Here is a 26,560-nt window from a genome sequence, read left to right on the forward strand (position 1 = left end):
AGAACAAAACAGCTTTCCCAAAACTCAGAAGAAAGCTTGGATGTCTTCAGACTTGACTCTGGCACATTGCTAACAGCAGTATGACCATGGCTTTGCTATGGTGCAATGGCCACAAATGACCAAGGTATAAATGTTAGATTTCTCTATTTGTGGAAACTGCCTGTTTCATGCATGTGAGATACAGGGTTCCAACTCCATAATCAATGTCTATGCCAATCTCCTTGTAAGACACTGGGGAGGGCATACGGAGGCACAGGACATGATCCCTGAGCTCAGAGAATGCAACATAAGTCAAGAAAGCAGCTTCACTCCCCACTGTGTTAAATGTCGGGCTCCATGAGTTCACAGGCAGGTGATCCTGCTGTGAAAGGAGCTGATCAAGAAATCTTCAGAGGAGCTGGGGCTTAGGCTGGGCCTCAAGGGACAGGCAGGATCAGATAGGTATGAGGACAAGGGTGACCATCACGTAGGGACCTCAGCATCAGTAATGGCTTAGCAGTAAGGACTGAATCAGGCAGGAAGTTTGGGCAGTAGTACACCTCTCGGTGGCATGTACAAAGCACTTTCTGCAGGTCAAATATAGTGTCACGTGAAGCATAAATGTCACTACATCTAAGCCTCACAAAAACTCTGAGAAGGAAGCATTTACTCTTCCCATTTGGGGATAGGGAGATGAGATTCAGAGAGAACACTACCTTGCCTAAGGTCACACAGCTAGAAAGGGACGGAATGCCTGGGGATATCTGGACTGCAGTATTGAGGGTCTTTTTTTTTAGGTTAAAAGAATGAGAATTTATTTTTGATAATAAGTAGTCTAAAGGTGGGTAGATGCTGATGTCGGTTTAGCTACTCAGCAATATCCTTAGGAACCAGGCCCTATAGGTCCATTTTTAGCAACTGGCTTCTCACTTTTGTGCTTGTTGCCTCATGGTCACAAAATGGCTGCTGCAGCCCCAAGCATCATCCCATACTGAGGGTCTTGAGTAAGATGCTAAACATTGGGAACATGATCCTGGAGACAATGGGGAGATGCTGAAGGTGTGCGACCAAGGTAAACACAGTGATGTTTCTGCAAGGTTCATCTTGGCCTTGCATAAGAGAAATTGGAAGAAAGAGAAGCAAAGATAGAAAGATTTCCTTTAATATGCTATATTTTTGTCTGAAGATGCCTTTCATTCTTTGTTGATAAGCAACCAATTTGGAAATGTGCAATTAAACAAAATATCCTCCAGTTTTGTGGGGATTTTAGTGGTTGCAAGGACTATCTCTGTTCTCGTGCATCAGACTTATGCTAACTCCTCTCAGCCAGCCACTCTGAAGCAATCTCTAAGACTTCCAGAAGGTTCAGCATGCCTCATTCTCTCTCCAATCCTGCATACCTTCCTGCCACTGGTTATGCCCAGCAACATGGCCTAGGTCTTCAGTCAACCACCGAAGGAAGAAGAAGTCACAGCAAAATGAAAGAAATGACTCAACAGCAAAAAAGCCAACAACCCAATTGAAAAAATGGGCAAAAGACCTGAAGAGACATTTCTCCAAAGAAGATATACAGATGGCCAACAAGCACATGAAAAAATGTTCAACATCCCTGATTATCAGAGAAATGCAAATCAAAACTACCATGAGATACCACCTCACACCAGTCAGAATGGCTATCATTAAGAAGTCCACAAATAACAGATGGCAGAGGGGGTGTGGAGAAAAGGGAACCCTCCTGCATTGTTGGTGGGAATGTAAGCTGGTATAACCACTATGGAAAACAGTATGGAGGTACCTCAGAAAACTATACATAGAACTACCATACGACCCGGAAATCTCACTCTTGGGCATATACCTAGACAAGACTTTCCTTAAAATAGACACATGCACCCGCATGTTCATTGCAGCTCTATTCACAATAGCCAAGACATGGAAACAACCCAAATGTCCATCGACAGATGATTGGATTCGGAAGATGTGGTATATATACACAATGGAATACTACTCAGCCATAAAAAAGAATGAAATAATGCCATTTGCAGCAACATAGATGGAACTAGAGACTTTCATACTGAGTGAAGTAAGTAAGAAAAAGAAAGACAAATACCATATGATATCACTTATATCTGGAATCTAATATATGGCACAAATGAACCTTTCCACAGAAAAGAAAATCATGGACTTGGTGAATAGACTTGTGGTTGCCAAGGGGGAAGGGGAGGGAGTAGGATGGATGGGGAGTGGGATGGATGGATTGGGATTAATAGATGCAGACTATGTCCTTTGGAATGGATTAGCAATGAGATCCTGCTATGTAGCCCTGGGAACTATGTCTAGTCACTTATGATGGAGCATGATAATGTGAGAAAAAACAATGTATACATGTATGTGTAACTGCATCACCATGCTGTGCAGTAGAAAAAAAATGTATTGGGGAAATAACAACTGATTACAATAAAAAAAAATGCTACAATACCTGTCCCAAAAAAAAAGGAAAGAAATGAATTTTTTCAGGATTCTAAGAAAAACCTCCACTGTGGCTTAGTGCCCAAGACATTTCTCCACCAAGACCTCAAATTCATGCATAACGGTAAGGATATTTGATGCAGCACTGTCTCTAAATGAAAAACTTTATAAACAACATAAATATCCACTAAGAAGGGTCTGGTTAGAGTAGACTACAATGCATAATTTAAAAGATTGAAGAGAAGTTCCTATTGTCGCTTGGTGCGTCAAGAACCCACCATGGTGTCCTTAAGGATGCAAGTCCAAGCCCTGGCCTCACTCAGTGGGTTAGGGATTCAGCATTGTTGTGGCTGTGGCATAAGCCTGCAGCTGCAGCTCTGACTCAACCCCTATCCTCAGAACTTCCATATGCCACAGGTGCAGCCCTAAAATGAAGAAAGAAAAAAAAAGATCAAGGAAATTTGCTATAGCTTTGGAAAGAACTGTGAGAATTAGTGTTGGGTGAAAAAAGCAAGTGGAAATTCACTTCTAATATGACTGTGTGAGCCTCTCTAGACTGCCCCTCCCATAGACAACAGCTATAAACTCTGGGAAAAACACAAAAGCAACTACTGAGAATTCTGGAAAGTAAAAACAATCAGACGGATTAGAGAGGAGGGTAAAAATCTGAAGTAGCAACTGGCACAGGATGAATTTCCTAGGTGTTAGTAGTTGTTGTTTTCCTGGGTTTTGCCCTGAAAGCAGGCCATGGTTGAGGAGCAGGACAGCATGGGTGGCTAAAATTCAGACAAAAATCCTGTTGTCTTGCTAGCTGGAGGAACTAGGAAAAGAAGCAAAGGCAACAATGGTCACAAGAGTGTGTGGAGGAATTCCAAGGGGGGCAAGAGTAGAAGAAGGTGTTCCCCTGACTTTGTACATGAATTCTGGATGATTCTCAGGCTGACCAGTGAGCCAGGATGCATGGGACAAAGCAGTGCAGCAAAGGCTTAAAGAACTGCACTTAGATTTGAACCCACAGAAGATGAGAAAAAGCTCAATGTTAGGTCTTGAGTCTAACCAGGTTAACTGCCTGCTAAAATAAAACATCAACATTCAGTCTTCAAAACATAATATTCACAATGTCCAGGATATAGTCCAAAATTACTCATTTTATGAAGAACCAGGAAAATGTGCCCTATTCCCAAGAGAATAGACTATCAATAAATATCTGCTCTGGAATGGTCCAGATGTTGAAACAATCAGATAGGCGCTTGCAAGCAGATATTATTACCTTACTTCATGGGGCCAAGGAAAGTTTTCTCTACTTAATGAAGAGATAGGCAATCTCAGCAGAGAAACAGAAGATTAAAAACAATAAGTAAATGAATTTTTTCATATGGAAAATATCTGAATAGTTAACTGAACAGGCTTAAAATCAAAATAGAGATGCCAAAGGAAAGAGTCAGTGAGCTTGAAGACAGGTCAATATAAATTATCCAAAACAGAGGGAAAAAAAAGATGTAAAATATGAACATAAAAAGAAGATACAAATAAATAGAGGGTTAGGTATTTGGAAGACTCATGTTCCTGTATCAAGAAGACTCAATATTATTATTATGCCAGTTCTTGGGATCCCAATGCAATCACAAATGAATTCATACCAAGTTACTTTATAGATATTGATAAACTGATTCTGAAATTTTTATGAATAGGCAAAGGACCTAGAACAGCCAAAACAACACTTACAAAGTTGAGGGACTCACACTGTCCAATTTTGAACAGAGGGCCAGAAATAGTCCCATAAAAATACAGTCAAGCTGCAAACACAATTCAACTGAGAAAAGTTAGTTTTTTTGGCAAATGGTGCTGGAACAGTTGGACATCCACATGCCAAAAAGTGGGTGGGGTGGACCTAGACAAAAACCTTACACAATGAACAGAACTAACTTAAAATGGGTCACAAACCTAAATGTAAATTGTAAAACCATAAAAGTATTGCAAGAAAACATGGGGGGGGATCTATCTGACTTTGAATTTGTAATGGGTTTTAGAGAAGACACCAAAAGCACAATCCTTAAAAGAAAAACTAAGTATACTGAAATTTGTTAAAAAATTTGAGGGAATTCCCATGTTGGCTCAGCAGAAAAGAATCTGACTAGTATCCATGGGGATGTAGGTTCAATCCCTGGCCTCACTCAGTGGGTTAAGGATCCGGCGTTGCCATGAGCTGTGTGTAGGTCGCAGATGTGGCTTGGATCTGGTATTGCTGTGGCTCTGGCGTAGGCTGGTAGCTACAGCTCCGATGCAACCTCTAGCCTGGGAACATCCATATGCCATGGGTGCAGCCCTAAAAAGACAGGGAAAAAAAGTATTTAAAAGTGGAGTGGATCTCAGAATGGAATGCAGATTTGAAAAAAGACTCTAAATACTGCAAATGCATGAAACCTCATTGCAGGAGGTAAGGTATAAAAGGACTGAACTAAGTAACCTGGAGCTAAGTGTGGACTGTAAGAGTAAAAGCAAAATGAACTGAATTCACGTACTGAACTCTAGATGACAACGTTGTTGCCCATGAGGATATGTATTCATTCTGAAGCCACTAAACACCAATACTGGAACTGAACAGTTAAGTAAGTGGATGGCAGGTGGCTGGAGCCGAGTTTCTCACTATTGGGGCAGGAGGTTATAGACAAGCAAGGGGAAAAGTCTAGAATAATCTGTATGGTAATGAATTAGTGTTGACACATCAGTATGAACTCAAGTTTGACTTGATACAGATACAAAGGGATACCTACTTCATAATTACAGAGATCTGTGTACACACAGGTTAATGTAGAAACAGGTATTGCCTTGTTCCATCAACTAAGAAGACCGAGGTTCACTCCAGTAGCAACAAAAGCATCTAGCACCCCAACCATGATTTCCTTTTTTTTTTCTTTCTTTTTTGTTTTGTTTTGTTTTGTTTTGTCTTTTTAGGGCCACACCTATGGCATATGGAAGTTCTCAGACTAGGGGTTAAGGCAGAACTTCAGCTGCTGGCCTACACCACAGCCACAGCAACACAGGATCCAAGCCATGTCTGCGACCTACACCACAGCTCACGGCAATGCTGGATCCTTAACCCACTGAGTGAGGCCAGGGATAGAACCTGCGTCCTCATGGATACTACTCAGGTTTGTTACCACTGAGCCACAATGGGAACTCCCAACCGTGATTTCTAAAACCACTCTTCAATGAAGGGCAGCAGGGCTTGTTACAGAAATGCTGACCCTAGTGCTGGGCCACAGGACAGTGAGACCAGGTGTCTTGAGAGCTTGGCTGTAACGGATTACACTTGAGGTGGCAGTTTGGGTAAAATCCAGCTGATGAGGTATGATAGCTGCTCCTTTCATAAAGTTTTCCATACAGATGCCTAACCCTACTGTGGTATTCAATCCCAGTGGAAGGAGGGAAGTTTCCCCCTAAACTACAGTGTTCCTTCCCCCACCTACATCTCCTGGGCTCCCCTAAGTCACACCTTCCCAGCGGCTGTCCTCTTACTGCTTTCCTTTATCCTTCCACCAGCTCATTGGTGAATTTCCAAGCCTGGGCCAACCCAACCATCTGCCACAGGTGCAAACTAAACCATCCCACTGCTTGGTGCTGCCATAACTATGGGGTGGGCCACAGCACATGCTCAGGATGGGTTACAGGCCCTTGTCTTCCTTGCCTATCTCCTCCCCACCCTCTGGCCTTGGCTGGCTATGGAGACCCAGCCTCCTCCTCCAAGGTTTCCACCCTCCCTCCTGCCCCCTATCCTAGACCTTGACCTACCTCTGCATTCCTGAGAGAAGAGAAGTCACCTGTTAGAATGCCCTCAACTCCCTCACCCCGCTTGAAAAGTCCTCTCTGTCTCCTCCTCTCTTCAGACTTTCTGTCCTTCCTTCTGTCTCCAAGGAAGAAACATCTGCTTTTGTTTCAGGGTCATCCCTCCACCTGTGTTTTAATGTCATGTCATAAGTCTCCCTGTGATCTTCCCACCAATCAACCTCCCCCTCTCTGGCAGCATTAATCTCCCCCTTTCTACTTCCTCTCTCCCCTCAGAGATGAGCTCAGGTGTGCTCAGGTCACTCCTACCTCTAAGACATCATGCCTCCACCCATTCAAACTCTGCTCCCACAGCACCTCCCTTGGTTGAAGGCTGGTACAGGCTGTGGTCCCATACAGACCTCAGCTCAGATCTCAGCTTTATCACCCCCAGCTGGGTGATGCTCAGAAAGCATCATGACCACCCTAGAGTCTATGGAGGCACTTCTGCATGTTGGGCACTGAATGAAGGGTTTTGCTTACAATAAAACAATAGCTCATGGAATCCCATCGATATCCACAGAGATTGGCCCATCATATTTCATTTAAAGCAGAGAAACCAAGTAACTTGTATGAGTTCATGCAGCTCACAAGGCCAGAGCTGGAACTCAAATCCAGCCTGTTTCACGTGTGTCTCACGAGAACCTACACATTGGTCCCAAGTCCTTTATCTACAGAATAGCAATACTGCTGCCTCCCTTGTGGAAGCCCTGTAAGAATGAAAAGAAATAAGGTATGAAGAGCACTTAGCATCATAAGTGTGAAGTCTGGGCCTCAAAAAATCGGTATCATTCAACAAATGGGGGTGATTACTGACCAAACACTCCTTCTCGAAATTCACTTCTCTTGGCTTCCATGAAGCTATGACCTTCTGGATTTCCTCCCACCTCTCTAATCTATATCTTGCATTGTCCATCATGCCCTTCAGCTTATCCTTTAAATGTCAGCTTTGCCCAGAGTTGCTCAAAGCCCCCTCTTCCTGCACAAGGGAACTTACTTCCCCAGGTTTAGCCGATGCCTCCCAGAGCCTCCACACTCTTGCCTGATGTGTCTACAAACTCACACATTCCTCCCTAAACACGCTCCTCCTCTGTGTTCTCCAGTCCAAACTAAGGTGTCCCCTAAACCCCAAGCTAGATCTCACTTTCTTCCTTAGATACCATCACTGGTGCCCCAATGCCACAGAATAAAATGCAGAATCTCTAGCAAGGCCCTCTGTTATCCGGTCCAAACCATCTTCCCAGCTGCCTCCAACAGCCCCAGTCCACTGGAAGGCTGCAGTCATGCCTCTGTGCCCCGAGCTCTTCTCTTCCCAGCTCAGCATCCCCAGATGCTCCAGCAGTTCCTAGCAAATCATTGTATCCCATCCCTTTATTGTCCTGGGAATCATCTCCAGACTGGCTCCATTTGTCTGGGTCTCTATTTAAAAACAAAGCCCAGAAGGAGTTCCCCTGGTGGTTCAGCCAGTTAAGGATACAGTTTTGTTGCTGCTGTGGTGCAGGATCAATCCCTGGCCTCAGAACTTCTGCGTGCCATGCAAGCAGCCAAAAAAATAAAAACAAAGCCCAGGAGTTCCCATCGTGGCACAGTGGAAACGAATCTGACTAGGAACCATGAAGTTGCAGGTTCAATCCCTGGCCTCACTCGGCATTGCCATGAGCTGTGGTGTAGGTCACAGACGCAGCTCGGACCCCGCATTGCTGTGGCTGTGGCGTAGGAGGACAGCTACAGCTCCAATTAGACCCCTAGCCTGGGAACCTCCGTATGCCTTGGGTGCAGCCCTAAAAGGACAAAAAGACCAAAACAAAAACAAAAAACAAAGCCCAGAAATCAACAACGATCCAGGAATGGAGGAAAACTATTCACTTCTCTCTCTCTCTCTCTTTTTTTTTTTTCTTTTTAGGGCCGCACCTGTGGCATATGGAAGTTCCCAGACTAGGAGTAGAATTGGAGCTGCAGCTGCTGGCCTACAGCACAGCCACAGCAACACCAGGTCCGAGCTACATCTGGACCTACAAGGCAGCTCTCAGCAATGCCGGATCCTTAACCCACTGATCGAGGCCAGGGATTGCACCCACATCCTCACGGATACTAGTTGGGTTCTTTTTTTTTTTTTAATGATTTTTATTTTTTCCATAAATGAACCTTTCCATAGAAAAGCAACTAGTTGGGTTCTTAATCTGCTGGGCCACAATGAGAATGTCTCCACTTCTCTTAATGTAGGGTGTCCTCTTCCTGCACCCAGCAGGCCAGGTTAGACTGGGTTCTAACTTCAACATGGTGGCCATGGCAGTCTTTGTCAGTCATGTGACAGCATCCTCCCAAGGCCCCCACACTGGCACAGGATCCTTTTACACCTATGCTTTGCTTTTCCAACAGGACTAAAAACCTCTTAAGGGTAAGGACCTATCTCTACAGTCTATCCTCCAAAACATAAATATGCTCATGCCTTTAGTCCACCTGTAGTGAGTAAAGAAGACCTGCAAGGTCATATGTAAAGGCGGGGTTATGTCAGAGGAGAGGACATATGTTAACTCCTCCCCTCTCTTTTTATTTATTTTTTTTATTCTTTTTTTTTTTGTCTTTTTGCTATTTCTTGGACCGCTCCCACGGCATATGGAGGTTCCCAGGCTAGGGGTCAAATCGGAGCTGTAGCCCCCAGCCTACGCCAGAGCCACAGCAACACGGGATCCGAGCCGCGTCTGCAACCCACACCACAGCTCATGGCAACGCCGGATCGTCAACCCACTGAGCAAGGGCAGGGACCTTCATGCAACTTCATGGTTCCTAGTCAGATTCGTTAACTACTGCACCACAACGGGAACTCCCCCTCTCTTTTTAAAATTCTACTTGCTTAAAAAAAATGGAACATAGGCAGAGTACACTTCTTTTTTAATTATAGCTATCTTACAGTGTTGTGTTAATTTCTGCTGTCACCCAGTCACAGTAACCCAACCATACATATTAAAACATTCTTTTCCTCATACTATCCTCTACCATGTTCTATCACAAGACCTTGGATAGACTTCCCTGTGCTATCCAATAGGACCTCATTGCTTATCCTTTCTAAATGTAACAGTTTGCGTCTACCAACCCAGGCCATCCCACTCCCCACCCCCCTTGGCCACCACAAGTCTGATCTATATGCCTGAGAGTCTGTTTTTCTGTTTTGAAGATAAGGCATATATCTACACAAAACTATCATTCCAAAAGATACATGCACCCCTGCGTTCCTTACAGAGCTATTCACAATAGCCAAGACATGGAAGCAACCTAAACATCTATCAACAAATGAATGGACTAAGAAGAGGACACTATATATTAAGCATCTCTAGTGATCTGAAGTTCAAAGTCATGCTGAAACACTGACAAAAGTGTCCTCTAGATCTCTGAGAAGGTCTCATTTGACTGACAAGATGAGCTCTTTCAAAAGAAAAGTCTGGAGCATGGGTTGAGACAAAGCCTGGATGAGATGCCAAACAAGAGAAAGGGGAGCCAGCCCCTCAGCGCCGTATACCCTGACACTTATTTATTCAGGCATGAAAACTAGGACATCGTTCTTACAATGCTAATTAGACAAAGAAATGAGATATGCAAATATTTTTTAAAAGTCAACTCACTACAACACTCTCATCAGATGAAAGTGAATAAAGAAAATAGGACCCCACAGGGTCACTCTGGTGCCAAAACCCATCCCATCCCCAACCCATCCCATACCTACAGTATCCCTAAAAACAAAAATCAAGTTTCATCCTGGGGCTGTCCCCAGAACCCTGGAGACAGACAGGATCCAATGCTCAGAATGTCACACGGGCCAGCTCACCTCAAAGGTCAGAGGTTACCCAAGCAAGAGGCATGGAAGTTGCCAGAAGTCGAAGATGCTACACTTGGAGGCCCCATGTCTGGCATTCCTTCTCCAGTACAGCCTCAAAATAGAGGGTCTTTGGCAAGAGGAGTCTGGTGGGGACTCTCTGGGGTGGGGTGGGCACAAGATCGCACTGCCACATGAGTTGTTTGCTCACCTCACCTCATAGCCTCTGTCTTCTCATATGTAAAATGGGAATTGTGGTAAAGCTGCAGGGAGCCCTGGGTGAGAAAGAGCACGTGGAGCATCACATGCGTGGCCTGCCGTGGGCATTCGGCACGTGGTAGCACCCCTCTCCCACCCCTGGACCTCCTTGGGCTGAAGATGCTTGTGTGGCGGGGGAAGGCAGGGGCTGAATCAGTTTCCAGCTGTTTACTTAGCGCCTCCTGTATACCTGTTGTGGAGTGAAGCCCCTGCCCTGAGTAGCTGATTGTCTAAGGAGGCAAATGAAGAAGCAGACAACAGGTTAACACCTGGGCTGGGATAAACCAGCAGGACAGCCACAGGGCAGGAGGTTTCCTGGAGACACAACAGAACAGGTGAATGGGACCAAGAGAAATTGGGAGGGTCAAGGGCAGAGCAATGGTTTGTACAGACCTGGGAGGTGACAAGGGGTGGCCTGTTTGAGGAACTGCAACAGGTCTGTTGTTGGAGTATGACACCAACTCCTCTCACCCAGAAAGAATTCCCCTCAACCCAGCTCCCCTGCAGTTTGGGGCCAGGGCCGCTCTCTGAAGCTCTAATCCTATTACCTGGCCGTCTTTAGAAACCATCCTGGGACCTGTGTGTCATCCGCCCAGAATAGCACTCTAGTCACACCGACAATGTCGTCAGACCCACGAGGCTCACCCATGAGCAATCTGCCAGGGTGAGCCAGGGAGCAAGCCAGTGCTGGGGAAACAAAAACAAAGTCATCTGTGTCCGAATACATGCACGCCTGGACCGCAAACACCCTGGTGCAGGCAGGTTCCAATGCCATAAAACAAGAAAGTGAAAATGTTTGCTTTTATTTTATTAAAGATTCCGATCAGGTCTCAGTATCCTTAAAACATTTAAAGTACCACATCTGATCCTCACACAGCTGTCATCTGAACTGACTTATTCTCCACCAAAGAAGGCTTCTCTTCACCATGATCTTCATCCATCCATCCATCCATCCACCCATCCATCCATCCATCCATCCATCCATCCATCCATCCATCCACCCACCCACCCATCCATCCATCCATCCATCCATCCACCCATCCATCCATCCATCCATCCATCCATCCACCCATCCATCCACCCATCCATCCATCCATCCATCCACCCATCCATCCATCCATCCATTCACCAAGTGCTTAACCAAGTGCCAAGCCCTGTTCTAAGTCCAAAGTGGACAATCATGAGCAAGAAGACACAGGTCCTGATCTTTGGAATCTGACATTCCAATGGCCAGCCTAAAGTCCAGGCTCCCAAGGCAAGGCCTACTTGCCCCTGAGTCTTCTGAGCAAAAAATAAAGGTGGCTCCCTGGAAGTCTTCGTCCAGGGCCAGCCTGGTGGGCAGGAAGTGCCCATTCCTCAGCTCACCCTCTCCTGTTCTAGCTGCCTCCCCAAACCCAGGTCAGGGGTGAACCTGAGTGAATCCTCTATCACACACCCCAAACTGGGTAATAACACCGTTAAGCACTTAGTTAAGCCATATGTCCTCACAGGAGTGGGGGGGGGGGCTGTGCTTCTCATCTGGGACACGGCAGCACATCCCTTTCAAATACAAACTACATCCCCCCTTCTGTGGTCCCTGGACTGGGGGTTCTGAGGCTCCTCCACTTAGACTTTGTACAAATTGAGAAATAAACTGAGGAGCAGCAGGAGTTCCTGTCGTGGCTCAGTGGTTAATGAATCTGACTGGGAACCATGAGGTTGCAGGTTCGATCCCTGGCCTTGCTCAGTGGGTTAAGGATCCGCGTTGCTGTGAGCTGTGGTGTAGGTTGCAGACACAGCTCAGATCCCGCGTCGCTGTGGCTCTGGTGTACGCTGGCGGCTATGGCTCCGATTAGACCCCTTGCCTGGGAACCTCCATATGCCATGGGAGCAGCCCTAGAATAGGCAAAAAATAAATAAAAATAAAAAATAAATAAACTGAGGAGCAGCAGACAGAGGTCAAAATATCACCTTTCCTACTGATTCAAGTCCAGCTAGAGGAAGCAGCTGGGGAGCCCGGCCTCAGACATGCTTGCCAATGCAGTCCTGGCAGCACTGGACAGGGAGGCCTTCCCCAGAGAAAGAGCCTTCCCTGGGGCCAGCCCTCAACACCTGCTCCTTGAGGAACAAGGAGGGGGGAGGGCAGGTCTACAAAGGCCCCAGGTCCTGCTCTAAACATCCCAGTGAGGTAGGTCACTCCACAGCCCCCGGAGGAAGGTGAGTAAGGGCTATGAGAGCCAACTGTATATTTCAAGGAAAATATTTATCGTTGGGAGCAGAGGAGGTGCCCCCCCTCTTAGCCCCCTGGACGAGTTCACCTCACAGTCAGCAAAGCCAGACCTGCACCATCCTTTGTCTCTCGTGCCCAAGCAGCCCCAACGTCCTCTCCATTCTGCATGTGTGCCATGTTCCTGCCCCCACGCCTCCCACACTGACTGTGGATTATGTCTCACTTGGACCATAACCATAGTCCCAGTTGCCACCCCTGCAGCCCTTCTATTCTCCACCTCACTTCCATAATAGTCTATCTAAAATGCAAACCTGGTCGTGTCCTGATCCTGCATGTCATCCTTCCTTCACAGACTCTCCATGGTCCATGAGTCCTTTTCCATTATAAGTCCTTTTCCACCATGGTGCCAGCTCACCTGTCCGCTTGGTCAGTGTGGTGGGTAACCATCATGACCTCTCAAGCAGGCCATGGAAGCTCTGGCCATGTTAAGCCCTCTGCTCATCCACAACAGGCTACAATGGTTCCCTCTCCTGCATCTTCATACATGGCCTACCCTCCACCTGCAATGCCCTTCCCCTGCTTTGTCTGCAAACCAACTTCTACTTGGCCTTCAAAAGTCAGTGTAAATAGCCAAGACATGGAATTGTACCATAAAAGAGAAAGAAAGAATGCCATTTGCAGCAACATGGATGGACCTAGAGATGATCATACTAAGTAAATCAGATAAAGACAAATATCATACGATAGCATTTATATGTGGAATCTAGAAAAAAGATACAAATGAACTTATTTATGAAACAGAGACAGACTCACAGACATAGGAGGAAAAAAAACATATGGTTACCAAAGGAGAAATGGGGGAAGGAACAAATTAGGAGTTTGGGACTAATAAATACACACTACTATGTAGAAAATGAATAAACAACAAGGACCTGTTAAATAGCACAGGGAAATACATTCAATATCTTGTAATAACCTATAATGGAAAAGAATATGAAAAGAATATATATACATATATAAATTTTTTCTGTATACCTGAACCTAACACAACATGATAAATCGACTATGCTCCAATTTAAAAAAAAAAATTGTTTACAAAGTTGGGGTAAGATCTTTGTAGGAACTCATCTCTAAATGGCATAAGCTTACCCTGGTGGTCCTTGGTCTGGTTCCATCATAACTCCATTGTAGCACTTACCTTGCATTGACTGTAACTGCTAGTTTCCAGTCCCTTTGTCGCCAAGCCCTATCCCTCTATCCCTCTGACCCCAACTGACCCTAGAGTAAAAAAAGATAATTCAGGGAACAGAATTCTGGAAAAAAAATATGTAGTTGATATCTACAGAGAGATTAGAGAAGCAATTGCATCTTTAAAAAAAACCCAAAGAAGTATCTCTGTAGAAAAGGAATAGGTAAGAGAAAGCACCCTTGAAAATTAACAATAATTCTACAAATAAAGATGTATAATCAGGAAAACATCTAGAACATAGAAAAAATCGGTTGAGAAATATGAGGGGAAAATAAGAGAGAGGACTCAAGACAACAATTCCAACCTCCAAATAATTAGTTAGAATGATCAAAGAACCAGTGGAAGGAAATTCTCCAGAATGAAAGAGTTACTAGTTTTCAAATTGAAGAAAACTATCAAGTGCCATGCAGGATAAATGAAAAAATGGATCTAGACTCGTCCTTGAGAAATTACCATATACCTAAGACAACCAACTTTCAGAGACAAAGTGCAGCCCTCATCCAGGGAAATATGACTTTCCATCAGGAAACTTTACGCTAGAAGCCAATGGGGCCACACCTTCAAAGTTAAAGGAAGGTGATTTTCAACTGACAATCTCAGCTAAACTATCAATCAAATGTGAGGACAAAATACAGACCATATCAGGAGTTCCTGTTGTGGTTCAACAGGTTATGAACCCGACTAGCATCCATGAGGATACAAGTTCAATCCCTGGCCTCACTCAATGGATTAAGGATCCAGTGTTGCCATGAGCTGTGGTGTAGATCACAGACACGGCTCGGATCCCATGTTGCTGTGCATTTGGTTTAGGCCAGCAGCTGCAGCTCTGATTTGACCCTTAGCCTGGGAACTTTCATATGCCACAGGGGCATCCCTTAAAAAAAAAATACAGACCATTTCAGACATATGAAGAATCAGAATATGACCATCCACACACCTCCCAGAGGAAATCACTTGAGGATATACTGCAACAAAACCAGAAGAAAACCAAGCAAAAGGACAAGAGAGGATATAAGAAAAGGTTTACCTACTCCCAGAAATCCAGTGAAAAGAAAAATATTTAGATAATGTTTGTTGTCCATCAGGCTTAGAAACAATAAATACAAATTAAAATAAGAAATCATTTGGCTCCACAGACCTTCAAGGAGAATAATGGGATGGACTCTATCCAACAGAGAAAATGAGCAAGAAGCTCGAAGATATTACCAATATGGTGATAAAGACATATGTTTCTGCTCCTACCAAGAAAGAATAAAGGCAATGGGAAACTCCAGGAGAAAGCAAAAACCTTACAAAAATACAATGATCTAAATATTAAGCAAACAAACATGTGACATGATATTAAGTAATTTATAGAGTATAAGAAAAGTGATTCCATTTGACTTTGATGCTAATACTGTTCTTCAACTTGTAAAAGTGCTACGACATTAGACCAATAGAGAGAAAACAGGCTTGTCACACACTACATGGTTCTACAGTGGACAATACTTCAGAACCCTGGTCATAATAGTGTAACCTCAAGTCCAGAGGTGAGATTGCATTTACAGATTAAAATGCAAATGCTTCAGCCTTGATAATGTAAATATCAATGGTCAAACCAACAGAGGTGGGAAGTAGATGCAATGGAGTCAAGAAATAGGGTTACTCGGAGGTTTAAGAATATTCATGGTTATCTTGGTAATCCTTGGGAGAATTTAAAGTAATTTGGTAAAAATCAAAAATTGTGAGCAGGAAAACACTAAAAGGGGGACAAGGTTGTGGTGTGTGTGGTGTAAGTGAATTAAACTATTGTCTCCCATAGCTGAGATGTAGAAATGCCTAGAGTTGATAAATAAGAGAGTTAACAACAAGCAACTATTCCACTAACCATCATTTTGCTCCTCAGTATTATAAATTTATTTGTGGAAACAAATTTAAATGCCCAGTTCACTTTTTAAAATTGATCCGAAGAAGGATGAAATTGTTTTTGGCTTATTAAATTTCACTGGGGTAAGCAGAGGTATTCAAAAATCATTCCATTGGGCTGAGATCAAAGTTGGGCACACTTGATGAATGTTCATTATAAACGTACATTTTCCCCAAAAAAGGCTGGACCAGCCCATCTCCCCTCCCACCTCCTGCTCCCAATGCACAGATGGCTCAGGATAATGGCGACACACAACTATAGGCAAAATCAGCAGTGCCATTTAAAAAAATCAGGTCCCAGGTCACAGTGGAGAAGGAAGTCTGGTTTCTGGTCCAGTGGCTAACCATTCAGCAACTGCCAATTCCCAGTTTGGGTGGAATCTCCATGTTTCTAAATGTAGACAAGAAATTATTTTAAATCTTTGGTTTGGTTTAGCTTGGCTTGGTTTGGTTTGGTTTGGCTTGGCTTGGCTTGGCTTGGCTTGGCTTGGCTTGGCTTGGCTTGGTTTGGTTTGGTTTGGTTTGGTTTACCAAAGCAAATACAACTGTGAGCCAAAATGGTCCAGAAATGCCAGGGAGCAGGGTATAAACTGAATTCAAAGAAACTCTTTCTTGAGGATTACTAAGCCCCAGTGTGAGTCAGGGCTGGAGACTGGAGACCCAGAAAACTCCAGACAGTCTGTTGCCTCACTCTACCTCTGTCTTCTCAACAGGGAAATGGGAATCATGACTACATCCATCTCACAGGGCTGCCGTGATGATTAAAAGAGTGATTACATGGAGTATCCATTGTGGCACAGCGGAAACAAATCCGACTAGGAACTATGAGGTTGCGGGTTCAATCCCTGAACTCGCTCAATGGGTTAAAAACCTGGTGTAGCCATGAGCTGTGGTGTAGTTTGCAGATGCAGCTCAGATCCCTTATTGCCGTGGCTGTGGTGCAGGCCAGCAGCTATAGCTCTGATTAGATCACTAGACTGGGAACCTCCATATGCTGCTGGTGAGGCCCTAAAAGTAAATAAACAAACAAATAAATAAATAAATGATTATGGGAGTTCCCTAGTGGCTCAGCAGGTTCAGGATCCAGCATTGTCACCACAGTGGCTTGGGTCACTGCTGTGGCACTAGTTCTATCCCTGGCCTGGGAACTTCTGCATGCTGTGGGAATGGCAAATTTTTTTTTTTAATTTAAAAATTTTTTTTAAAAAAGAGGGATTTCATGTGGAAGACTGCAAACATGTCCCTCACACTGGACAGATTAATCCTGAGGGACAAAGGAATGGAGTAAGGAAAAGCAAGTGAGAAAAGGGGCAGTGACCTGAACCAACACCTGTGCTACATGGTATGTCAAGTTTCAGGTGGAGAAGCCCCTAAGGATAGCAAGCCACCCATCCATCATCCGTGTCTGACCTTCAGGGTGGCACAGACGATATTCCCCAGAGACGGACAACAGGGCTTCCATGGAGAGATGACGCTCCCCACAACTGCAACCTGGGTGCCCTTTCTACCTCTCCAGGTGAGCAGGCTGCTAGAGCTGAGGAAGGCTTGGAAGCTGTCTACACTAGTTTAGCATCACTACCTCCCTCACAGCTACCATGGCCACAACCCAGGTTTTGAGACCAGGGTTTCCTCAGCCTCTGAAGACTTATGTGAAGGAAGCTCTGTTCCTTGAAACATCATCATAGCCACAAATCTCTAACATTCCTGGGCCACATCAAATGGGGAGGGTGCCCCAAGACCCTCCCCACTTGCAGCACAGAACCTGGACAGTCCTGCTTGCCCTCAGTACCCACTGGGTCCTGTGCTCAGTGGGAAGGGCAGGATGCCAAATCCTAGCTCTTTGTACCAGAGAGATCTAGAGGCTTGGTGTGGAAATGTCTCCAAAGAAGATGTGCATTGGACTCTGGTCTCTGAGGTCCCATCTAGCCATAAAAATCCCACATCTCTGTCTTTATGAAGAGTTAGTCATTCTCAAAGCTCCATCACTACCTGCCAGTGTGATGCCTGGAGGCTTCCTCACGGGGGAGCCCCTCACAGCGCTGTAATAGCTCAGTGACCTGGACACACCAGGAACCCCTGGCGCACAGACATCTGCTCCAGGTCAGCTCTACCCACAGCCCACTGTGGCTCATTCAAGAAAGATGTTCTACACATGCTCACAGAATTGAAGTAAATTCAACCTGGTAATTCTGTCAAATAGCCATTTAAAATGTTCATGTCATGTGCTATTTATCTATGGTTGTACTGGATCTTTAGATCTTTGATCTTTGGAAGAAAAGGCAGCAGAGGTTTTTTTTTTTTTTAAATGAATGTTTAAATTTCAGCTGTTAAAAATGTAAACAACTGCCATGGAAACACCACAAAAAAATATTTAACCAATTTCACACCCACCCAAAACGCTGTAAACTTATTTTTTTAGACATTTGTGAGTCAAATTATATCCCAAAGAGTCATCACAATTAACTACATCCTTTTGCACAGCAAAAGAAACCATAAAACAAAAAGACAACCTATGGACTGGGAAAAATATTTATAAATGATGCAACCAATGAGGGCTTAATTTCTAAAATATACAAACAGCTCATACAACTCAATAATGAAAATAAAAACAACCCAATTTTAAAAATGGGCAGAAGACCTAAATAGATGTTTCTCCAAAGGAGACATACGGTGGCCAATGGACACATGAAAAGATGCTCAACATTGCTAAATATTACAGAAATGCAAATCGAAATACAATGAGATAGGACCTCAGTCTAGTCAGAATGGCCATCATTAAAAAGTCTACAAATAATAAATCCTGGAAAAGGTGTGGATAAAAAGGAACTCTCCTACACTGTTAGTGGGAATGTAAATTGGTTCAGCCATTATGAAGAATAGTATGGAAGTTCCTTAAAAAACTAAAAATAGAGTTACCATATGATCTAGCAATCCCACTCCTGGGCATATATACAGACAAAACTATAATTCAAAAACATACAGGCACCACAATGTTCATAGCAGCACTATTCACAATAGCCAAGACATGGTAGCAACCTATATGTATGTTCACAGAGGAATGAATAAAGAAGATATGGTACATATATACAATGGAATATTACTCAGCCATAAAAAAGAAATATCGCCATTTGCAGCAACATGGATGGACCTAGAGCTTACCATACTAAGTGAAGTAAGTCAGAAATGGAAAGACAAATACACTATTGTATCACTTGCATGTGAAATCTAAAATATGACACAAGTGAACATATATATGAAAGAAAAACAGACTCACAGACAGTAAGAACAGACTTGTGGTTGCCAAAGGCGGGGGGGGGGGAGGGTGAGGGAAGGAAAGATTGGGATTTTGGGCTTAGCAGATGCAAACTATTATATATAGAAAGGGTAAACAGTAGGACCCTACTGTATAGCACAGGGAACTATATTCAATATCCCATGATAAACCATAATGGAAGAGAATATGATTTGTTATATTAGCTTTGCTGTTCAGCAGAAACTAACAGAACATTGTAAATCAACCACACTTCAATAACAAAAAACAAAAAAAACAAAAAAAAACTTTTTAAAGATAACTCCACTTCCTATTTTCCATCTCGGTCTTGAACCAGACAATTTTTATGTTGCTGCACCACCCATTCACCTTATGTTGACCATGTTGTGAAAATCAATACTCACAGCTGATTAGCAGTTAAAATAATGTACCCCCAAATCCCAGCAATTCTTACATACAAAAGTAAATAAAGGGAAAGCATCTGCAAGCCATTATTGGTATTTGTCACCCTCTGGTGGCCAACTTCAGGATGTTTCTACGTCAGAACACTAGAAACTGTACGTATTTTACAGATGATCACTCAGAGGAGCATCCAAGCCTTCACCCCATAGGACTTCTCCAGCACCCCAGGAATACTCTGCTCCCACATCTGTGTGTGATACTCTGTTCCCCATTCCTGTGTGTGAGTGTGTGTGATGAGGCTAAAGAAAAACTCCCGCCTGAGTAGAACAAGAATAAGCAGTACGGACCTGCTTTCTTGGAGCAGACACAGTGCAGCTGGCCACTGTTTGCATCTCTCCAATTCGGCTCTCTGTGCAGAGATGACTTGCTGTGTTACAAAAGTGCCAAGAGAGGAGTTCTCGTGGAAACGAATCTGACTAGTATCCATGAGGATGCGGTTTCGATCCCCGACCTTGCTCAGAGGGTTAAGGATCTGGTGTTGCTGTGTCTGTGGTGTTGGTTGGTGGCTACAACTCCGATTCAACCCCTAGCCTGGGAACATGCACATGCTGCGGATGTAGCCCTAAAAAGAAAAAAAATGCCAAGAGAACAAACATCTGGCAACTTTGGCTCATCAAATTCCATTGTGAGTACATACATTTTCAAGACCTTACTCTAGGGAGCCTATTTCCTCCCCTCTGCCCACCCTCCATTTATGCCGTGTGGTTTGAGGGGGGCAGAGGTTTCACTGTGCTCCTTCTCACTTCTTTCCAATCCCTTTTGATTCAGGCCCCATACTGAGTCCTCTTGAGTACAAGGCCCTACAGAGATGCTCCTTATTTGAGCCTAAAGCTGAAAAGGGCCTCTGCCTCAAGAGGGTCACGTTTGCCTCTGGCCTCTCCTTACTCCTTCCTGGGGGGGTTTCTAAAACATGGTGTCCACTAGGGAATGACAGGTTTTCCCTAAAACAGTCCTCAGCTCCCCATTAACCACTAAATCAGGAACTGACCATCACTGTATTCAGAGTCTTTGTAGCAGGATGGATGGCTGGCTGGCTGGGTGGGTGGGTGGATGGATAGATGGATGGATGAGTGGATAGATAAGAGGGTAGGTAAATAAATGGATGGATGGAAAGATAGATGGATGACTGGGTGAGTAGATGAATGAACAGAGAGGTTCATAAATGGACAGGTGAGTGTACAAGGGCGCCAGTGGACAGGTAGATGGTGAACGCACGCATGGAAGGAAGGAAGGAGGAGGGAAGGAATAAAATAAGGGAGGGGGGAGAAAAGAAAGAAGGAGAAAAGAGGAAGCGGGAAAAAGACTGTCATGAGATTCTGTGCTCTATTAGGCCCTATACTGAGACAATAGACAGACATGATCTCTGCCTACTACATGTTCTATTAATAATGATAAAAATGAGATCAATCTAAGTGACAACAAGAAGAGATGAAGATAAAATGATTTCAGAAGAAAATAAAAAAGGTAAACTCCTGGCAAGAATTAAAGATACTAAAATCTGATAGTTTCATATTAGTAGCCTCGGAAATTGTGGTTATTGATTTAAGGGGACTAACTGAGCTTCAGCTCAGGGAAGAGTGTCACAGCACCTGGGTCATGGTCATCCCAGCAGGTAGAATGTCACATCTGACACTAGCTGCACAGCCTGTGACTCTAGTCACTATGGGGCCAGATGCAGGCACCAGACACCAGGTGAGAACCCCAATGTCAAGGACACCTCTGAGGATGTATCAGAACCAGGGTGCAGAGGAAGCCACAAGGCAAGACCAGAGAGCAGAGAGAGCAAGAGGAACACACAGCCTGTTCCACCCTGTGTCTGCTCAATACAGCACCACAGCCCCTGGTGGTTAAAGGGCTGCCTCTGACCTAGAAGGAGACACAGATGCCCCAGACCTCCTCTTCTTTGTTGTTCTAATTCTCCCTGAACCCTCACCATCAGAAGATCTTGGGAAGGTCACTTAAGGATGCAATGTCCCTAAATCCCCATCAACAGAGGGGAAAGACTCTCTTGAAAAAGTTGGCTCTAGCACCTTCCACAGACCCTTGATTCACATCCAACAATGTTACTGTCAGGAAGGGTCGTGTGGCCATAACATGTCCCCAGGGTCCCACCTGAGATCAGTTCTTCCCTTTGCTCTTCCTACATCCCCAGGTCCCAGGAATAGCCACCCTCCACCTTCACTCCTGCACCCATTGATGACTCTGAGATGGTCACTCAGGCTCTCCACTCTTCTCTCCAGACCTTGTGTCCTTCACCCAACTCCAGGAGGACAGCCAGAGGGAACAGACCCCACCACTCCCCACCCCATCCTTTAGCTCACCACAACCGCAGCCACCTGTCAGCCTCACGATTCTGCGCCCTCAGATCCAAGCTGCCACAACCACCTGGGGGTTGAGCATGTGTTATAAACCCTGTTTGTGGAGCTCCCTGGTGGCTCAGCAGCATTGTCACTGCTGTGGCTCAGATCCAATCCCTGGCCCTGGAACCTCCACGTGCCTCGGACATGGCAAAAAATCAATCAATCAATAAAAACTCAATTTCTTATCCTCGCCATCTCAGATGTCATCTTCAATCATCAGTGCATCCGGGCTTGCTTATATAAGCTAGCTTCCACATCCCTGCCACTAATAACAGCCTCCGTGTATTGACGATTCAGTATATGAGGCACTGGGATAAGCCTTACCAGTATTATTTGCTAGGGTCTTATAACAGCTCTCTGGGGAGGGGGGTGCTGTTCTGATTTTTAGAGGTATGGAGATGGTTCAATAGTCCGCTGAGGGCACCCAGGGGCAGGAAGCAAATCCAGAGAGGCTGATTTCAGAGCCCACGTTTTTCTGGCCTCACCCAGGAGTCCAGAGCAGACACAATATTCCAACCATCTCCACACAGGCCAATCCTGCTTGTCTCAACTCTGACTTCCTAGGGGGCGTCGTCCCTCTGCCTGGCTCAGCGCTGTGTCAGGGTGATGAGCAAGAGCAGGGCCCCATCCTCACTGCAGCCTCAGTTAGCGCCTTCATGAGGGTCCTCCCGACCCAACAACTCAGTGGCCAGCCAGTGGCCTGCCATGACCCGGCTGTGTAACTTGGGTAACCCAGTGGCTTACACCTACGTCCAAGCACCTCCAGCTTCTAGGGATTCCTGTGCTGGGCTGGACTGTCCCTGTTCCCACTTAACTCTACTACCCTTTTTAATTGTAGCTACATGTCAACCTTGTCCACACAACATGCCAGGACCATCCTTCCCTGAGAACTTCTGTGAAAATGAGAGATATCCACCACCCCACACACACACAGACACAAAAGGGCAGAGTTTAAAAGGACCCCGTGTGCTCAGCCTTGAGCAAATGTCACCATGGGGAGCCGAGGTGACAGTTTTCTAACATGGGAAGAATGCACGTCAGAGACACGGGTCCGTTTTCCTCTCCTCAGCAAGCCCAGAACAAGCAGGACCGGCTCAGGTTTCAGCCGAGACAGCATCTGTCGTGTGTTTGAGCCAAAGGAGAGAAGGAGCTGCCAGAGGCTGGTGACATCATCCTCCAACCCCCCCCCCCCCCCCAGAGGCTCAGGATGAGATCATGGCAGCCAGGCTCACTTTCCAGGAGACACATACTGGTGCCTGGACCACAAGGATCTGATGTTGGTGGCTCTGCGAGGGCTCTCGCGGTCACCTGGCCAACCTTCCTCCTGGACAGGGGAGGCGCTGACTCACCATCACGGATTGTGTTCTATTTAGATACTCTGGAATCACAGGGATGGCATGCAGCTCTACAAAATGCCTCAAACCAGCCGGCATCTGTTTCAGGGAGAAGCCCATTTATTCCCCTCCCAAAGCAGGCTCCTATCTCCTTGGTACCAGCAGCAGCCATCACATCTGTAACAGCTCTGAGCAACCCCGTACTTCCTCTGCACCAGCACATCCTTATTCAGGCCTCATCATTGTCTGAAGATCCATTTTACATATGGAGAAACTGAGCCCCAAAGAAGCTTACTGATCTGCCCACAACCCTGCTGCTGGTCATGTCCAAGGTGAAGTTTGAGCCAAGCTCTCTGACTTTATGAGAAAGCCTATACGTGGCCAGGAACAAAGTATGTATGTCAGATGCCTGACCAGGAATTGATCCAAACGTGGTCCCTGCCCCAGACCCTCTGGAGCCCATAGGGTTTGACCCCTTGATCATGTTCAGTAAAATGCAGAATAGATACTTTAAAAATCAGCCTCTGGAGTTCCCACCGTGGCTCAGCGAAAACAAATCCGACTAGAAACCATGAGGTTGCAGGTTCAATCCCTGGCCTCACTCAGTGGGTTAAGGATCTGGCGTTACCATGAGCTGTGGTGTAGGTAGCAGACACAGCTCGGTTCTGGCATTGCTGTGGCTATGGCGTAGGCCAGCAGCCACAGCTGCAATTCAGCCCCTAGCATGGGAACGTCCATATGCCACAGATGCAGCCCTAAAAAGCCAATAAATAAATAAATAAATAATCAGCCTCTCTGCGTCCTCGCCCCCCACCCCCACTGCTCCAGATTGACCAACACTTAAAAATCCAGTCTCTCCCAGAAGTCCCCACACCACGTTCCATCTACACCACCCCATGCCTGTCCCTGAGGATCCCACCACTGGCCTGGATGGGCTGACAGGCAGTGTGGATGTCCTTCACTCTACATCACCCACTCAAAATGTAACGACCCAGGGTTTCTACAGCACCTCTCCAGCCACTAAGCAGCATGTGGCTTTAACCTTCACAGACACTCTCGCCGGAGGGCCCCTGAAGGCTGCTGTGATCGGATGGGCTCCCATGCAAATGTCATGGCTTCAGAGAACCCTGACCAGATGTCTGTCCCATCTACTCCACAAGGCAAGTCTAGGCCCATCTGCTTTCTCTCCTTCTGCCTCCTTCTGGAGTCTGGAAAATGGCTGAAACGGTTTCTATCACGGACTCGGGAGAAGTATTTTCCTCAGCACTTCACTGCAGCCATGTAGGGCCCTCGGCCTTACCCCAGTGCCTGCGTCACAAGGCTCTCCCCAGGCCTCTCAGACTCAGACCACTCGGCAAAGGGGACCCACTGGGCCACTCCAGACCCAGATCTTCAGGACTGAACACGCATCCATGCTTTGAAAGAGCACGGAAAGCAGGGCCCACGGGCAGGCGGTGAGTGCTGGCTCAGGACTGAGTGTCATAGCTGCACCCATGGGTGGGAAAGGCAGTGTGTCAGGGAGATTGGTCAGGCAGGCTTCCCATGAGTGGGCCAGGGCAGACCTGGTGGGAGGGAGTGAGGAAGGACAGTCCTGCTGTTCAGACACCTGAGAGAGAAGCTGTGCTCAAGCCACAGATGAACTTTTGTGGGTGTCTTAATTCTGCTTCCAGCTTCACCAGGCTCAGTGGCACTTAAGAGATGCAAAGAGATGGGGAGGGGGCCGGTGCTGCACCCTGGGGAGGAGGGAGCCTTCCTGAGCTTTTCTCTCCTGGCTGCTTTTTCCAAAGTAAAACATTGGAGGGGGTGCAGGGAATAGAAGCAGAGATGGCTTCCTGAGGTCTGGCCTCATGGACTCCTGCCTGGACGGTGACTGTCATAGGCCAAACAGCTATGAGAGTGTCAATGCTTCCCAGTGCACTCAGCCAAGACACAAAGGCCCTTATCCACGTGAGTCAGCTCTTGGCTGCTTTTCCAGAGGATGTGCATGTCCTAAACGACCCATTCTCCAGGGGTCATCTTTAGTGGCCCTATTGCTGCCATGCCTGTGTTCCACCCACTGAAATCAGAAGCACACATACGGATGGGATTCCCATAGGAAGAAAGTTACAGAAAGGTTCTCTGCGTAGGGCCAACTGGCATTCCCTAGCATCCAACCAGTAACCCAGGCCACCATACACGAGCCGTGGCTTGAGAAGCTCAGCTCCTGACATTGTTACACACTCCTGGACAGGCAGAGAACAAACAGGGAGGGACATTATTAACCAGAGTCAATTACCTTCATAGAACCCATAGCTTGGAAAGTCACAGCTAATCTTGAAGGGGTCAGTGCAGCGAGCATCGCATTGAATCTGGTACTCCTGTCCTTAATGGGGGAGTGGTACTGGCCATCTGGAGCCACGGAACCAAACCTGTGGCAGGGGAGAGGGAGGTTGGAAAAAAGAGGCGGGGTTAACCTAACATGAAAACCATGGCACCTAGAATGAAGTCATTGGGGGCCCCACATGCATACACGGGGCAGTTCCCCCTCATGAGCCGGCAGAGGCAGAACAGGGGAGGTGCCTCCCCAGGAGATGCTGAGAAAGACTAAACTCCTGGAAAGGAAGGGCAGATGACCTGCCACTACCAAACTTCAACTCAGCAGTGGCCCCTGAGACCAAGAGGCATGAGGACCACCATCATTAAAACAACAGTCGAGCCTGAGTGTGAAAATTGTACATCGAGCCACTTTTTTATTGTGAAGAGATAAACCATATACCATAAACTTTACCTTTTAAAGTGTACAGTTTGATGGTTTATACACAAAGTTGTACAACCATGGCTACTAGCCAATTCCCAAATATTTCATCACCCCAAAAGGAAACCCCATACCATTAGCAGCCACATCTGATACACCCCACCCTCCAGAGCCAAGCAACCCTTAATCTACTCTCTAACTCTATTGCCTATTCTGGACATTTCACATAAATGGCATCAGACAATACATGGCCTTTGTGTCTGGCTTCTTCCACTTGATACATTGTTTTTGAGGTTCATGCATGTTGTAACCTGTATCTGTACTTCATTCATTTTTATGGCTAAATGATACGCCATTATATGCATATACCTTATGTTGTTTAACCACTCATTGGTTGATGGATATTCATGTTGTTTCCACTTTTCTTTTTCAGATTTTGAAACACTGTTAATATTTTTAATTACAGTACTGTTGATTTACGGTGTTGTGCCAATTTCTGCTGTACAGCAAAGTGACCCAGTCATACATATATATACATGTTTCTCCTTTTTTGGCTAGTATGAATAATTACGCTCTGAACATTTGTATACACGTTTTTGTGCAGGTATGTGTTTTCAAGTCTCACTTCCATACGTACTTAAGGGTAGAAGTGCTGGGTCCTGTGAAAACTTTAAACTTTTGAAGAACTGCCAAATTC

At 45.6% G+C, this 26,560-nt stretch overlaps 1 protein-coding gene across 1 annotated transcript in view; it reads right to left on the minus strand.

Annotated features, from left to right (window-relative positions):
• The window catches only part of ACOXL (acyl-CoA oxidase like), a 362,457-nt gene that overhangs the window by 257,313 nt on the left and 78,584 nt on the right, over nucleotides 1–26,560 (minus strand). Inside the window, 1 exon segment of the mRNA XM_047781208.1 lies at nucleotides 25,405–25,537. Within this exon segment, the coding sequence (XP_047637164.1) occupies nucleotides 25,405–25,537 (133 nt within the window).

This window comes from Phacochoerus africanus, chromosome 5, assembly GCF_016906955.1.
Source record: "Phacochoerus africanus isolate WHEZ1 chromosome 5, ROS_Pafr_v1, whole genome shotgun sequence".
Taxonomy (NCBI): Eukaryota; Metazoa; Chordata; class Mammalia; order Artiodactyla; family Suidae; genus Phacochoerus; species Phacochoerus africanus.